Genomic DNA, 15,339 nt, shown 5'->3' with positions numbered 1-15,339 from the left:
TGGCATACAACAACCCTATCAAATGTATGCCCTTTTTTTCTTTAAAAAAAATATGGGGTTGAAAAAAAAGTTTTTTTTTAATTATTATTATTTTTTTAATCCATCATATTAACGTCCTCTCGCCATTTTTGCCGACCACTGCTGTATGTTAACCAGGAGGCGTGTCTTATAAGATTAGGGAGACATTTCCAAAAAAAGACAAAAAGAAGACCAGGGGGCCTCACAATGAATTATTTTTAGCTGCATTCCTTAAGTGCTCCCGCTGTGTGTGGACCCTCTTGTGTCTCTGTCATGCTCACATAGGTGAAATAATATTAGCGTGGGCCTGTGGGAAAGGTCAAATCTCTGTTGTGGTCAAAAGCAGCTTGAATCATTTACACAGAGAATCTAGATCTGGATTGTATTTTAGGATAAAAATTTTATCAGCTCAGCTTCTGGGCATGATTCTCAAGTTAACATTCAAACTTTCTCTTCAAAGAGAATATAATCGAGAATTCCCATGCAATGTTAAGGGATAATGCTGGCCTTTCTTTCAAATGATCTGTTATTGCTTTTGTGGAAGTTTTATGTTTGAAAAGTATTAGCAATATCGTTATTTGGTATCAGTATCAGTGATTGCTCAAGAATTGAGCACTTGTACTGGAATCGATCTGGGGAAAAAAGTGGTATTGAACAGCCCTACCAAATATGTTACTACTTCATACGACATATTATGTGATTATTATTATTATAGCATCATTATGAAAACAGGATATGCTGGAGGAAAAAAAACTGAATCTGAGTCAGTGCAAAACAAATAAATTCATCTAGAAAGGTTCATTTGCATCTCTAATAAAGAAAAAAAATGTCGACCAGTGTTATGTTTAAAACTATAATAGACAAAGAATAATTTGCACAATATATTTTTAACGAGAGAAAAAACGTGTGATGAGAACGACTACATTAGAGCGATTCGGATGTATTGTTACCGCCACCTGCTGTCCAACCGTGGTTCCTAAAAAAAATAATAAGCGACATGATATTTTAGTTCAGCACTTTATTTGCACTTTTATTACAACGTGTTTACACTTCAGACATATCCTCTGCTTTGGGAACTAAAAATAAAAAAAATTAAAAAAAAGTGTAATTGAATTGACACTGATCAGGGATTTGGCAGTGTCATTCTTCCGGTATTTCATCAATTTTGGAAACAAATCCAAGAACGTGTAAAGGGGATGTTTTTTTTTTCCAGTTCGATAATAACAGTCTGTTTTATGAAAATGTGTAACTTTCCCTTCCGCATGGCTTAAGTATCTGATAACCTGAGTAATTGGGAGAAAAAAAGGTAATCTATAGAAAAATAACAATTTCTCTTCATAATATCTTTTCAATTGCTGTAACACAATGAATAAAACGCATCGTCATATTGAATATAACATCTTGGATAATGATGAGCTGTTGAGCGATTTACAAGGACCCCATTAATTCTAATTTATGAGTCACAGTTAGACAATGGTCGGGATGACGGAGGTTGTTACCAAGGAAACGTGGTAACGTAACGCATGGGCATCAAAATTGGAACCCGCCCACCTTCTGCATACTTTTGGCATTTCTCATTAACTTTGAGGAAGAAAAAAAAAAAAAGTGAGCATCCTAATTCACACTCAAGTCGCATAGAAGAAAACATTCATGAACCAGGCGCAAAAATCTACTCGGTCCTTTCGTTTACTTTTCATCACGCAAGTGGCAATATAAATGGACAGCTGTTGCGTGACCTATACAGTAGAGATGAATAATTACGGACACGTACATATTTACAGAATATATGGAGAAAAGCGGATTTGCGTCATCACAATTATTGTGAACTATACAGTGGAGCGTGGGCCGACTACATGGAAAGGGAGGGCGGATAATTGCATTTTTTTATTGCTTGGAGTCGCCATGAGGTATAAATGAAGACTAATGCAGACTTTTTAAAGGAGCAGATACTTTACAGAAGAGGAAGGAAGTGGGAAGCAGATAACCAAGGTGCAGATAAGTCCCATTCAGATAGATTGAAAATAAAAAAGTATTTTCATTGTTGCAAAACAACTCAGTTGAAAACAGAAATCTCAAAGTGGGAGAAAAAAATATGAATATAAAAAAAGTATGTGTATTTATATTTTATTGAAGCACATTTGAGAACATTTGGGCAGAACTATGGCACAGATTGTTGACTTCCAATTTTAATGTTGTATGGATTTTTTTTTAGCACATGAATGAAAAAGTTCAACCTGTATGTGTATTTTATGCATATTTATTGTATTTGTATCTTTGTCTTAATTAAAGTTACAGAAAATATCTGCTCTATCGTATTACCCTGGAACAAATGTTAAGACAAAGGTGCAACAGAATAAAGGGAAACAAGAAAATACCTATTATGGGCATTTACAACATCAATCAGCTGTAAAAAGGCACGAAGAATACAACCACAAATTTGGGGATAAGAATCCAGAACGAGTTCCAGTAGAAAAACAATTCAATTGGTCCTCATCAGTTTCCATTCGTGGGGGGGATAATGGCGGCAGACAGATGGGGAAAGAGCGAGGACTAAATTGCCAGGAGAGAATAACAACCTGCCAAACAAGCACAGATACGGCGGTCCCACTACCTGAGAAGTACGTTGCCACACTGAAATCATCGATTGTGCAAATATTCTTCTATTTAGATAATTAGACTGCAGAATTATGTTTTCCATATATGAAAAAATAATCCAAAATAAAAAAAAAACAATTCGACTGACAACCACATCTCATCAGATGTGCCACGGGAAATAATCAAATTTAATTTAACTGCTCTGAGAATTATTCTTTTTGCTTTGCTATAACTTTTCAAGCATGGCTGCCATAAACGCTATCAGGGAAGCTGTTGAAGAAGCTCTCCCATGTATTTTCTGTTTAACTGCTATCATGATATTTTTCCATGTACATGACCAATGAAACCGACACCCGACTACTCACAAAATGTTCTGGATCAAGTAGAAGATGAAGTAGAAGCTTCATTTCATCTTCTGTAAGCTTTGGAATGGTCAACACAAATGACTGCAGATAAGGTCAAATGTTTTTGTGATGCAGCAAACGTTTTGTGAGTAATGTTGTGCCTTGGCCCAATGAAGGTTGCCGATTGCTATGGTACCAGGTGCGTGTTGCCGAATCAACAAAATGGCATTCAAGTGGCATCGTCACTCCGCTCTTCTTGTCGGCCCCTGGGCCTCGACGACAGCCCGTCCTTCGCAACGACCCGAGCCACCATCTGCTGACTGGGGAGCCAGCCAAGGGCCAGGCAGCAGGTCAAGCCTTTGGCCGAAGATGCTGGCGGCGGACACGGTGTCATCTGATTGGCTACCTTCGGACTCTGACTCATCGTCCCTCAGCTGATTTAAGGAAAGTGCGGAAGTGAGGAAGGAGAAGGGCTTTCGTTGAGGGATGGAATATGTCCTTGCATTGCTTGATAATACTTCCTCCTGCGCATCACTTGAAAGCTCATCTTCCGCAAACCTCTGAACATTTTCTTCACCCTGTTCGTCATCATTATCATGGAGGTGCTTCATGTCACGGTAGCCTGCAGCGATTTCCCCCATTTGATCAAGCTCCTCCTCGCTCTCCCATTTGGGCCTAGGAAGCTTTTTGTTAGGACTCGGAATTGGCAGCACACGTACTAGGTCCTCCTCTTCTACGTGGACCTTGTCTTCCAGATCCTCCTCCAAAGAAGCGACTTCTTGTTTCTTCTCCTTCCTCTCTCTGCTCCTCTCTCTCTCTGCTTTCTTCACCCTCCTCACATGACTGTCGTTCGTTGGCAGGGCTTCTCTGGGTAAACTCCGAGATGTCCTTTTCCTAGAGCTCTCCCCTTTCCCGGGTTGTGAGTCGGGGCTCCGCAACGGCGAGCGACTTCCCGTTCCCCGCCTTCTACTCCTTCTTGTCCCTTTCTCTCGTCCGTCCAAAGACTTGCTTCTTCTCATTTGCTTGGAGCTGCGCCCCCTCTGTTTGCTGGAGTTTACTGCAGCCATACCCTGCTCCTTGGGGTGCCGCAGGCGGGAGGGGGAGGTGATTCTGTGCTCATGGCCTGGAGGGCGGGGTGAGAGGTCAACAAACATGTTTGAGAAGCGTGTTGTGCAATTTGATATCAAAGTGAGTTTTATCACGCTTGAGATCTGTATGCAACTATGCTTCTCAAAGTACAGTGGTGCCTTGACTTTCATTTGCTCCATAACCACACTCAAATCACTTTTATCTCAAACTATCTTTTTTCCATCAAAATTAATATGAACAAAGAACACCAAAAATACAAATTCTAAATAAATGGATAAATTAATTGCTTTGCAAAGGATTGAAAATATATGCCATGGTCTGTCTACATGTGTTGCTGCAGCATTTGTGTTTAGATTACTTTAAAGGGTAATAATTGCAGCAACATTAATGCTAGGTTTGTTAGCCAGTTTGTCATTTTGCATTGAGTTAATGTTAAGATCGCATATTTTCATCAGAGAGGTTTGCTTAAACGGTATTGTTCACTGCCACAGTGCTGCTCTTTGTCAAGTTCTTTGAAGCCATCTAGACAGTTTTTTGTATGTAACTCAAGGTGACAGCTTGTGTCTTGAAAAATTCACAAATTGGATCGCTCGCAAGTCAAGGTACCACAGGTACATTGTAATCCAGGGTTGAGGTCATGTGGAAGAAATGTTAGAAATATGCATCAGGAGTATTCTATAAGTTTAGAGTCGACAGCAATGATGTTATTGAGAGCTCTGAATCGTCTTTTTTTTGATTCAGTATACATTATGCAGAGTTGACATTTGAGGAAGTTGTAAGGAGCTGTACTCATGCTAACTGTTATTATTCCAAACACAACCGTATGTGAGGTCACATGCAACGGCGGCCGAGTGCAAGAATGTAGAGAGACAGAAAATGGGAGAACTAACAGGAACCATTACCAACCGCGTATTCTCTGTCCGTCCAACCACATAGAAGCAAGGCTCGCCTAATTTGGAGTTGGTCATACAAAGAGACAAACTGGAGAGCTCCACTGAGAGAAAAAGAATGAGCGGAATGAGGAGGAAAGACAGGAGAAAGCAGAAGAGAACATGTAAAAACCAAGAAAGGGGAGAATTATGAGTATGGATGCATTACAGGAAGGAAAGTGTGGCCAAAAGACAAGAGTTAGACAGGATTCTAGTATGCATTCATACAAAGTAGAAGAAGAAGCCCTTTTGAAGACCTCCAATTATCATGCCAGACTTTTTCACTCAAATGTATAGAACGTTCTTGTTTCTCACCGTAGTCGGGCACATATCCGTTTCCTCTCTTGAGGACCAGGTGGATGCGATGGCCTCCTTTGCGGATTTGCTCCACCGCCTGACTGTGAGTCATCCCCGCCGTGCTGTCTCCGTTGATCTCCACAAGCTGGTCACTCACCTGCACGTGGATCAAAACTGTCTGAATACATGATTGTTCACACTCACCTTCACAACATGACTAGGACAACACATTTAAAGGAGATGAAAAAAAGATGCTATAATTGACCAATTATTGAAGTTGGCTGTGACCACTCCCACAGCGGCGCAACGCTCCCTCTCATGGTTCTTGCCATCACTGGCACGGCTACCACAGATGATAATATCATCACTGGGATCTTTACCAGCTAAAAATAAACAAAGCGCCTCTAGGTGTTCTTTCAAAAAGGAAACTGTGGGTGATTTTGCGAGAACAGAATTAATTGCAAACACACTATAGCTTTGTAAATGGTTCCCATCACCAGTGGTTCGCTTTGAAGAAAATCAGCGGGCTCATGACAAGATGGATCCTCTGGGTTTTGGGAACTCACAAATACCATGAGGATTCAGCTTGCAGGCAAGGTTGTGCTCATGTGGTCTTTGGGGTCAGCCATGTTGGTGACCCCTGGAATAGAGCGACCCTGAATACACACTTTGAGAATCAAACAGGCACCTGTATCTTCTGACTGCGGGAGGCAGGCCCTCCTTCCATCAGTCCCAGGACGTAGAGGCCCATGTTGTACTCGCTGCCCCCTCGCAGGCTGAACCCAAATCCTGAGGGGCCGCGATCCAAGTTAACGCTGTAATACCTGGAATCACGTTTGGGGCGCGACCTCTGACCCTTCCTGTTTCTGTGTCCGAGGTCATACTCAGTTGATTCTGAAAGGTTAGTTGAGTCTGGAAAAGATAATATCGCTGATGTCAGAGCCATTTGTTAGCCCATCTATGGCATTTTCTGTGTTTTCATTAAGGTAGCAGATTTGTAGGCAAACTTATGTGGTTATTTTAAATACATAGGGAGTAAATCTCTTTGTTAGGTTTTGGAGTAAACTTACTGACTGACTCCTTGAAAAATTGTTGACTATCTGCCAAATTGCTGTTTGAGTTGTAAGTTGAGTTCATTGTCACCCTACAGCGCTTGTATTTCAAGTTTTTGCTTGCAAGTCAATTGAAAGTGGGGTCACTTATTTCTCAAAGCTAAACTATACTCTCATTTTTGTTTTGTGTACTTCTGTGAGTTTTTTTTTTTTTTTTGAGTAAAATATGTGCGTTGGACAGATCCATTTGGGAAAGAGGTACGATGAGGCAAATGGGCCATTTGGCTTACAGGCGTTTGGCCGGGGCACGACAGTGAGGCGTAACGTGTTCCCTGCTCGGCGAAGGATCTGCGCCAGCTCGCGGTGAGGCAGCGTCACCACCGAGCGTCCTTCTACGGCCTCAAGTCGATCCCCAGGCCGAATTTGACCGCTCTTGGCTGCTGGGCTGCCTCGGCGCACTGTCACAAAACGATGTGGCAGAAGTGATGCGGCTGTACAGGGAAGAAAGAAATTGAAACTAAATAAATTGGAGAGAACTGATGATCCTTCGCACATATTTACGCCAATAATATTTGTGCTCATGCATACATGAACTAGAAACTCAGATAGCAGACATGCATTTTATTCATTGTTACCACACTTGTATGTATACTGCCCCCTGTTGGCCATGTTGCACATACCAGAAGGAGTTGCAATGAATTGCATCTTATAATAACAGTGAGCACATTGGTTGATGCCTAATTTTTTTCTTGAGCAACATTTCCCGCCCTGGTTATAAATGCACTTCTCTACAATAGTCCCTTCTGTTGGCAACAGCTGGCCCCACTCAGCTCTTCTCAGCCGTGTCCCTGTTTAACCTACACAGCAGCATGAACAATTCATTCAGCTGAGGCACGAAGACTTCCTCAAACAATGGATAAAAATAGACAATTGAAAGGCGTCACCACAAATCTAAATTGCCTTCACTTCATGTGCAAGTGGAAACAAAAGAAAAAAAAAAAATCCCACAACCCCATGATTTGTATTTTGACCATTTTTAGTCATTCTTTGCAGTGGATAAAGAATATATTCCTAGAACTGTGAGTAGTTAATATGTCTGTCTACATGTGTTGATGCAACTTTTGTCCTCATAAATGCACTGCTTAAAGTGTCACTGGCGCATAGATGCTAATTATTAGTCTCTCTATGACTTTCTACATGAAATGTTACCATTAAGCTAGCAGACTTGAGGAGTCAGGTTGTGAATAAAAAGAAGTGGTCAATTTATTTCAGTTTATTTTGTTTTGTTTTGGAGTTTAGCTCATATTGCAAATCAACCATTTATGTATGTCAGTAGTTTATAAACTACAATGAAAATGTTTATTTTATTCAACTGTACCGACAAAAACAAGTGTTCATTTTGTACTGGTCCCTTTCATTTGTCTTGATTCACAGGCCATGTGACACGTTCATTTTGGTCCGATAATCTGGGTGGTCCAAGCGGAAATGGCAATCAGGTCAAAGCTTTGCAAATAGTCTTCTTATTGCGTATAATACAGCAGCAGCGGAACATCAACCTCTGCCAGAGAACGCGTTCCAAACCCATGCACAAGCCCCGACTCACGTGCAAGCACAGTGAGTGACTCACTCAACACACAGACACAGATGTGCTGTGCCAACACACACACACACACACACACACACACACACACACACACACACACACACACACACACACACACACACACACACACACACACACACACACACACACACACACACCACCACCACCACCACCACCACCACCACCACCACCGCCACACAGATGCGCCCAAATGGCCTCCCTTCCTATCAAATTGTTTTTCCCTCCGGCATTCCATGTAGTCCTGTCCAGAGTCATCTCACCACAGCCAGCACAGTAACAACGTGCCGCAATGAGGAGAACAACCACTGCCCAGCATCAGCTTCCCCCCCCCCCCCCACCTTCCGCCATCATGAAAAAGCCACTACGCAACCCGGATCAGCTCGTGCAGCCTGCTCACGCGTAACACATGTTTGAGAGGACAGATTCCTGTTTATCCTGAGCAAGCAGCATCTGTAGGATGTGTTACTAAACACATGCATTTTATTTACAGTGCCCTGTTGGTTATTGCAAGAGTGCATCATTTTTTAGTTTAGGACAAACTAACTAGGGAAAAAAAAAATCACGAGACCAAAATAACAGCTTCTTTGGTATTTTGAGTATTTTTCATTTTCTGCGAAAATATACTGTCAATAACAATGTTTGTATTTCAAAGAAACATCTCTGTTAATTGCAGAATAAGAGAAAATCACTCGTTTGTCTATTAACTATTCTTTTCCTTGCCAAAACATCAAAATAACATGTAACGCATCTTAATTTAGAACCTGTTCGTCACGGCCGTACGAGCATGTGGAAGCAACTCTCACATGGCACACAGTCAACACGTCTGGCTGAGCAAAAACTTCAGACTCAATGATTCAAAGCCGACGCACACAACTGAATAAAAGGACAAAACAATGCAGCAAACCAAAATCGAGAAAGGAGAAGCAAACAAAGCAAGTCATTACGTTTAGACTCCTTCACAGTCCTCAAAGCGGACTGTAGTCTCTCCAGCATGGCTCTTGAGAGAGTAGCGGTTTCAATGATCAACCAAGAAAACTCCTCAGTTCCGTGTCATGCTGTTCTCCAAGATGCCGACGTTCAGATGTAAGCGGGAGCTCAAACGCAGGCTGTTCCCTCAGAGCCACAGGAGCAATTCTCTTAAGCAGTCAGCCAGTGACGGAGAGAGCAGTCGGTGGGTGGGAGGCATAGAGGGAGGGAGGGAGGGAGGCAGGCTGAGTTTTAATCTTTGGAAAAACCAGACCGGACATTTTTACTGCAGAGTGTAGGAGTCGTGAGGGAGGCGGAGTGGTGAGGGAACAAGTAAGGAAGAGTGAAGGAGAAGAAGGTTACGTTGGGCGACAGGGACGATTTCATTCTGTGATATGACAGAAGATAAATGAGGGAGCGCAAGTACGCAATAAAGATGGAGCAGACTGGAAACAGGTGCCACCACAACATCAATCTGGCCATGAAAAGACGTTTTGAATCAGCAGGTTGGCTTGGCCCCGTAAAGCAAATTGAAGTGCTCCATGTTGGAACAGAGGGCAGCCAATTGAAGACAAAGGATGTTCTGACTGGGCCATACATCAGAAGGATGCGCTTTACATTAAACAATCAAGACAGGATGAGACACCCCACCCACACTTGGGACATTAACTGTCTTGTCAGGTGAAAGCACACATAAATGCTGGTGTTGAACTGTCATTTTCTCTAAGCGAACACAAGCATCTGAAAAAGTTAGGTGAATAGGAGTTTATTTGATTCTTTTTTTATTTTATTTAGTATATTTTCTGTAATCAGTATAAAGGTACAAATTTGTTTAATTATCTTTTTTTTTATTTCAAAATCTCTTATTAATCAAGTCAAACCTGTGTGCTCTCTGTTTTCATTGACAATATTAAGCAATGAACCAACCAAAAGAAAAAGGAAACTCTTTTTGTCATCAGATAGAAAAACTTTGTTTCTTGTTTTTTCTTCTAGTTGTTAGTATACTAATATTGATTGTATTATTGATCTAAAATTGAAAGCTTCACTCACACTGCATTAGCAACAACCATTATGAACTATAGTTGAGGTGCATTTTTCTCCACATGGGGTCAGCATCTACACGTTCTACACCATTGTAAGCGTGACTGTGAATGTGTGTGGTTCTGTAAAATGTCTCATTGAGCGGCAAATGCTTGCGAGTGCACAGACATTTTGAACATGTTCAATAAAACAGTGACTGTCTAAAGTTGTGACTAACCTTTGATGTTTTCCAGATCCTGAGAGGCGATGACAAAGCCGAAACCCTCTCCTGGTTTTCTCTTCAGCTCCACATCAAACCCTCTCAGGTGTCGGGCCCTCTCGTCTTCTCGCATTTCCAGGCCTGAATCGGGTTCTATGACTCTGCCATCGTCATCCTCCAGACCTGTACTGATCCAGTCCTTGGGCTCCATGGTCAGAGTGACCGGAATGGACTCCAAGAAGCTGGTGCTCTGGATCAGCGAAGAACCTGTCGAAAACGTGGATGGCGGCGTGCCGAGTAACGTACGGGGTACGGGTAAGGCATCGGTGAGGATGGCCAAGTGGTCTGAGCCACCGGGAGGGGGAGGCGGGCGGAGCAGAGGAGGGGGGAGTCTCCGAACGGAGCTGGGGGAGATGGCGGATTGATGGATGCCTTATGGCAAGGAAAGAGAGAAAACAGTAAGAAATAAGCAACCAAAAAAAACAAATGTTTAAAGTTTTTTTACCTCCTCTGTACACCAACAGAGTGACTTCTCCCTGTTTGGTGTGCTCCTGAAGAACCGTTTGTACCTGTTTGTGGAAAAATATGATGTGACATAATGCTAATACGCAGGAGGGTAACAGCTCACAGCAACTTTTTTTTTTTTTTTGATTGGGGGAAGAAAAAAAATCATTTTTTGGAACAAAATTTTCATTTATGAACTAGTAACTGAATTAATAGTTCATTTTAAAAGTTGTGGATTGAACTTTGAAGTACTAGTTCAAGTAGAAAATGAACTTTTAAATACTTGTGAATATTTTCCAAAATGATTTGATATGTGGAATATTTTGAATTAGGTATGGGAATGACTACAATTTTTTTTGTCTCACTGTGAATGAATTTCACAGAAGGATTTTTGGGCGAAAAAAGTCCAAGAGTGGAATAAAAATACCCAGGATGGTGATCATTTTTTGATTGAAAAGAATTTTTTTGCATTAATCTTTCATTCAAATCAATTGTCGATTCAATGTGATTAAACGTTTCCTACCTGAGCAAGGCTGAGACTCTGCACATCAGCTCCATTAATTTTAACAATAGCATCCCCTGGCTGCAGAGTGTTGCATTGCTTCCTGTCCCAGACTCTCCTGACGACGGTCATCTCACCCCCTGGCCCGCCGGCCATCATACTGAACCCCAGGCCTTTGTCCGCTTCAGTCCGCGCCAACGCCACCGGCACCAACTCGCCTTTGCCGAATCCCGCATTCGCCATCTTGCCCAGACCAGATGTTGCGCTGCCATGGAGACCGTTAAAGCCGCGGAGGGGGCTTTCTGGCGTCAGAAGAGGTCGGAGGTGAGAAGGCTGCGGCCTGAAAAGGCGGGCGTGAGCGCTGCGGGGGCCGCCCGGGGATGACGACGGCCTCTTGGGTGACATAGGCAATGGCAGGCGAGACACGGGCAGCGTGCAAGTGGATAGGTCGCTCTCCGATGACTTGATGGATGTGCCGAAACGTAAAGGATGCTGGGGGGTCGACAGCGAGTTGTTGTTGTGATTACGGATCATTGATGCCCTGACGAGGAAAAAGACGTTAGGAAATTAATCGTATTTTTTTATATCTGTGTTTAAAAATGTATTGAATCACAAATAAAATCATGTTGAATCAATATTACAGTTAACCCTCACCTATTCTTGCTTAGCCATTAACATTTTTTTTTTTAGGGTTGAACAAAATGCCATCTTACCTGTGTGACCCAATAGCAGAGACAACTTCACTGTCACTCTGACTGGCCAGGGTGGGGTCAAGTGACTGCAATCGGGCTAGCGTTCTCAGGGAACGAGGCGGGCGTGTCCGGGGCGGTGAGGCGGCGTTGCTCAAACTAGAACGTCTCAATGAAGACTGTCTGCCGGCAAAGGAAGCGGCGTTTCCGTTGGCATCGAGAAACACGCCGGGCTCCACGTAATCGCCGTTTAAGTGGCGACTCTGGGGAGTGGGCGTCTGGCGCCGAGGTAGATGGTGAAGAGGCTCAGGCTGCGAAGTGGTGGGCAGTAGGAGGGGGTCGTTGGTGTCCAGCAAGCAGTCTTTGGGGCACCCGTCAGGGTTGTATAACATGGGGTATCCTCTTCTGACGGCGATATCCACACCGTGGCCCACGGGGACGGACTTGAGCATCTCCACCACCTTTTTGTGAGACACTCCCAACACGCAAACGTCATTGACGTACACCAGAATGTCCGCTACCAAAGCACAAAAAAAACACATTGAAAAAAACGACTAGATGATGACATGAAGCTTTTAGAGAATTTGCATTTGTCGAATAATTTGGAGACGACCCCACTTAGAAACAACCCCCCCCCCCCCCCCCCCTGACTCCAGAAGAAGGAAATTGACTTTGCAGAGGTCTCGTGGTGCGTCACCACTAAATAGGCCGCCACCCTTTGGTATATTGTGTGGGTGTGGACAATTCAAGCGACTAATCCTCAAACGCAGCCTATTAACAGATATCGACTCAATCGGTCCCTCCAGGCAGTCTGCACTCTGCTTCCCTTCAGTGTCGATCGCAAGTTCTTCCGACATTTCAGTGCCAGCGTGTTTACATACGTCGGTCGGCGAGTCGAATGCTGATATGATCAGCAGATTAGTGCGGCGGGATTAACCACTGATTACGATATACACTTGCTGCAGAAGATGAGCAATTTTCAGTATAATCCTTAAGAGGTTGAATAGAAGAAAGAAAATGTTGAAAGGGCTTTGCAATATTTCAGGTCCTCTGCTGTTATACCAAGTTTTACACTTTGAAATTTTCTTTGAGAAGATCATCTGTGGTGTCATGGGGAATGATCCAATTTCACTCAGTGCGTTCTTATTACAGTTGTGCTTGCAATTTTTTTAGGACTGACATTTTGTTTTGACTTGTGTTGTTTACCTTGTAGTGAAAATGAAAGTGTCAGATGTGAGTGAGGTGAACATGCAGTCGATTTGACAAAGTAGTTCTACGATACAATATATGTACTATACTGCGGCGGAAGAATATTTCTCGACGTGAAGAAGTTGATGAAAATAAGGACAGGTGGAGCAGCAAAGGGACCAAAAAAAAAAGGAAAAAAAAAAAGCATGCTTTAGTTATGTGCTAGGAACACTTTTGGACAAACTAGAATTGATTGCACATGTATTGTTCAATAAAAAGTGGAATCACTGAAATGAATCAGTAACTTAATTAAACTATTAAACGTATTAAAAGTATACAATGTATCAATATCATTCATGTCCCTCATTACTTGCCACCTCTGCGAGGAACAACAAATCGAGGTAGTGTAGACTTGCAATGCATCACACCAACTTTCACCTTTCAATTTTCGGTGCGATGCACTGCAGTTCTGCACTAATCACGTAGCTGCTGAGTGCACAGTCACCTGTCTTGAGAGCCGAGGGTCCGCTCGAAGTCACACTATAGACCTGAAGGAACTCTCTTGGCTTACTGCCTCCAACAATGTTGAAGCCAAAGCCCCGGGAGCCCTTGATCATATGTGTGCACACAAGAAAACCCTGAAGCTCCTCTGGGTACTCGGTGAACCCTGAAAAGAATGACAGTGACACAAAATAAAATAAAAAAAACACAAGTTAGCATTTATCTCAGAGGCAAGTCAGTCATAAAAGCGAAAGGACGGCGAGCACTGGCGCCAACGAGCAATAAAACACTTTGAGTTGTGTTTGTGCGACTTAATAGTTGTTGACAGGTTTTAAGAGTGAGGGAGGAGACAGTCAAAGTGACCAGATGGCACTTCCATAAAATTAGTTGACTAAGTTAACTTGCACTTAAAATGAGCCCATTCATCCATTCATTCATTTTTCATAGCACTTATCCTCATCGGGGTCATGGCTGAGCTGGAACCGAACCCAGCTAACTTTGGGTAAACGGTGCTCGTTGGACTGGTCGCCATGAGCCAATCACAGCGCACGTATCGACTCCGTTTGTACCTACGGATGGAAATTCAAAAACCGTTCACCCCTGTAATCCAATTCAATGGATTTGTTTGTTTGCTTCAGGATTCCTTCCGCCTATCGATTCCTGACCAGTGCTCTGCCACTGGTTAGGCTGTTTAAAGCTTGTCGCTCTCTGCTGTAATCAGTCTCACTTTCTGTTGGTGTAAGAAGTAGGATTGAAGAGGATCTGACATATCAATAATCTTCAAACAAAACTAGATTGAGTTTGAAATATTGTTTTCATTTTTCTTTCAAATGTAGTATCAAAGAAAAATGTCGCCATCTAGTGATCTACAGTAGAATTACATGCCAAATAAACAGGAGGCAGAACAAAACGGTACAGAAACTAGACCAAAAAAATCAGCCAAATAATGGGACTAGTAACATCCAACCCAGGATGAAGGGGTTATGTTATTGTATTTTCTAAATTCCTCTTTCTATATTCCCTTGGAAATGTATTGGTAAATTTCGGGACATTTACCAGACATACTCCCCCGATTTATGCAACGAGTCCTGTGATGGATAACATAAGAAAAAATGTCAACCGTGCCGCCAGCCTTAGTTGAAGACCCTGGCAAATTGCCACGGACGCCGGGCTTTCGGCCTTAATCACTCAGCCGTCCCGGTTCAGCCAAAAGCTCATTCCATCTCATTTGACTTCAACCAGCTGGCTGTGGCTGTTATTTCCGTACTTGACAAATATGTAACGTCATTTAAGCTGCTCTGTGGTGACACGTGCTACCGCTGTCCCGATAACGATGCGCACAAATTGCAAGGACATAACAAAAGAAAGACGTAATGTGGCTCACATTCATTTTTGTAGAGCGACTCCCTGCTTGGAGCTCGAGGACTCTGCCAGCTGGTTCTCTTGTGACTTTTGGAGACAAAAGGGAAATGAAATGAAAAGAAGCCTCTTCACAATGGAGGCACAAAAAAACACACACAAGAATTTACAGCAAGGAGCATTTGCCTCCATGTCCGATACTCATCATTGAAGTTAAGGATGCGTGCAAAAAAAAAAAATTCTGGAAAAAAATTAAGAAAACCAGTAAAAGGATTTTTAGGGAGCAGATCTCAGCTTCTCAGTAGGCAGTAATAATAATATTCTTTGCAGAGGATAAATAATATACGCTTGAGCGTATTGTATTATTCATCTATATGTGCTGCTCCACTGTTTGTGGTCAAATATCAGACACTTAAAAGGCAAGGCTATTATAATGAGCAAA

General features: G+C 42.6%; 1 protein-coding gene across 1 annotated transcript in view; it reads right to left on the bottom strand.

Moving 5' to 3' along the window:
* Window positions 1–1,016: 1,016 nt before the first annotated feature.
* The window catches only part of magixb (MAGI family member, X-linked b), a 39,421-nt gene continuing 25,098 nt past the window's right edge, over window positions 1,017–15,339 (bottom strand). The window contains 11 exon segments of the mRNA XM_085922589.1: window positions 1,017–3,282; window positions 3,284–4,080; window positions 5,291–5,429; window positions 5,961–6,184; window positions 6,615–6,815; window positions 10,173–10,586; window positions 10,660–10,723; window positions 11,182–11,701; window positions 11,874–12,366; window positions 13,543–13,704; window positions 14,923–14,987. Of these exon segments, the coding sequence (XP_085778715.1) occupies window positions 3,187–3,282; window positions 3,284–4,080; window positions 5,291–5,429; window positions 5,961–6,184; window positions 6,615–6,815; window positions 10,173–10,586; window positions 10,660–10,723; window positions 11,182–11,701; window positions 11,874–12,366; window positions 13,543–13,704; window positions 14,923–14,987 (3,175 nt within the window). The 3' untranslated portion in view covers window positions 1,017–3,186.

Source organism: Syngnathus leptorhynchus, chromosome 1 (genome assembly GCF_054491065.1).
Source record: "Syngnathus leptorhynchus isolate UIUO chromosome 1, UIUO_Slep, whole genome shotgun sequence".
NCBI lineage: Eukaryota > Metazoa > Chordata > Actinopteri > Syngnathiformes > Syngnathidae > Syngnathus > Syngnathus leptorhynchus.
This window is presented reverse-complemented; position numbering and strand designations above follow the sequence as displayed.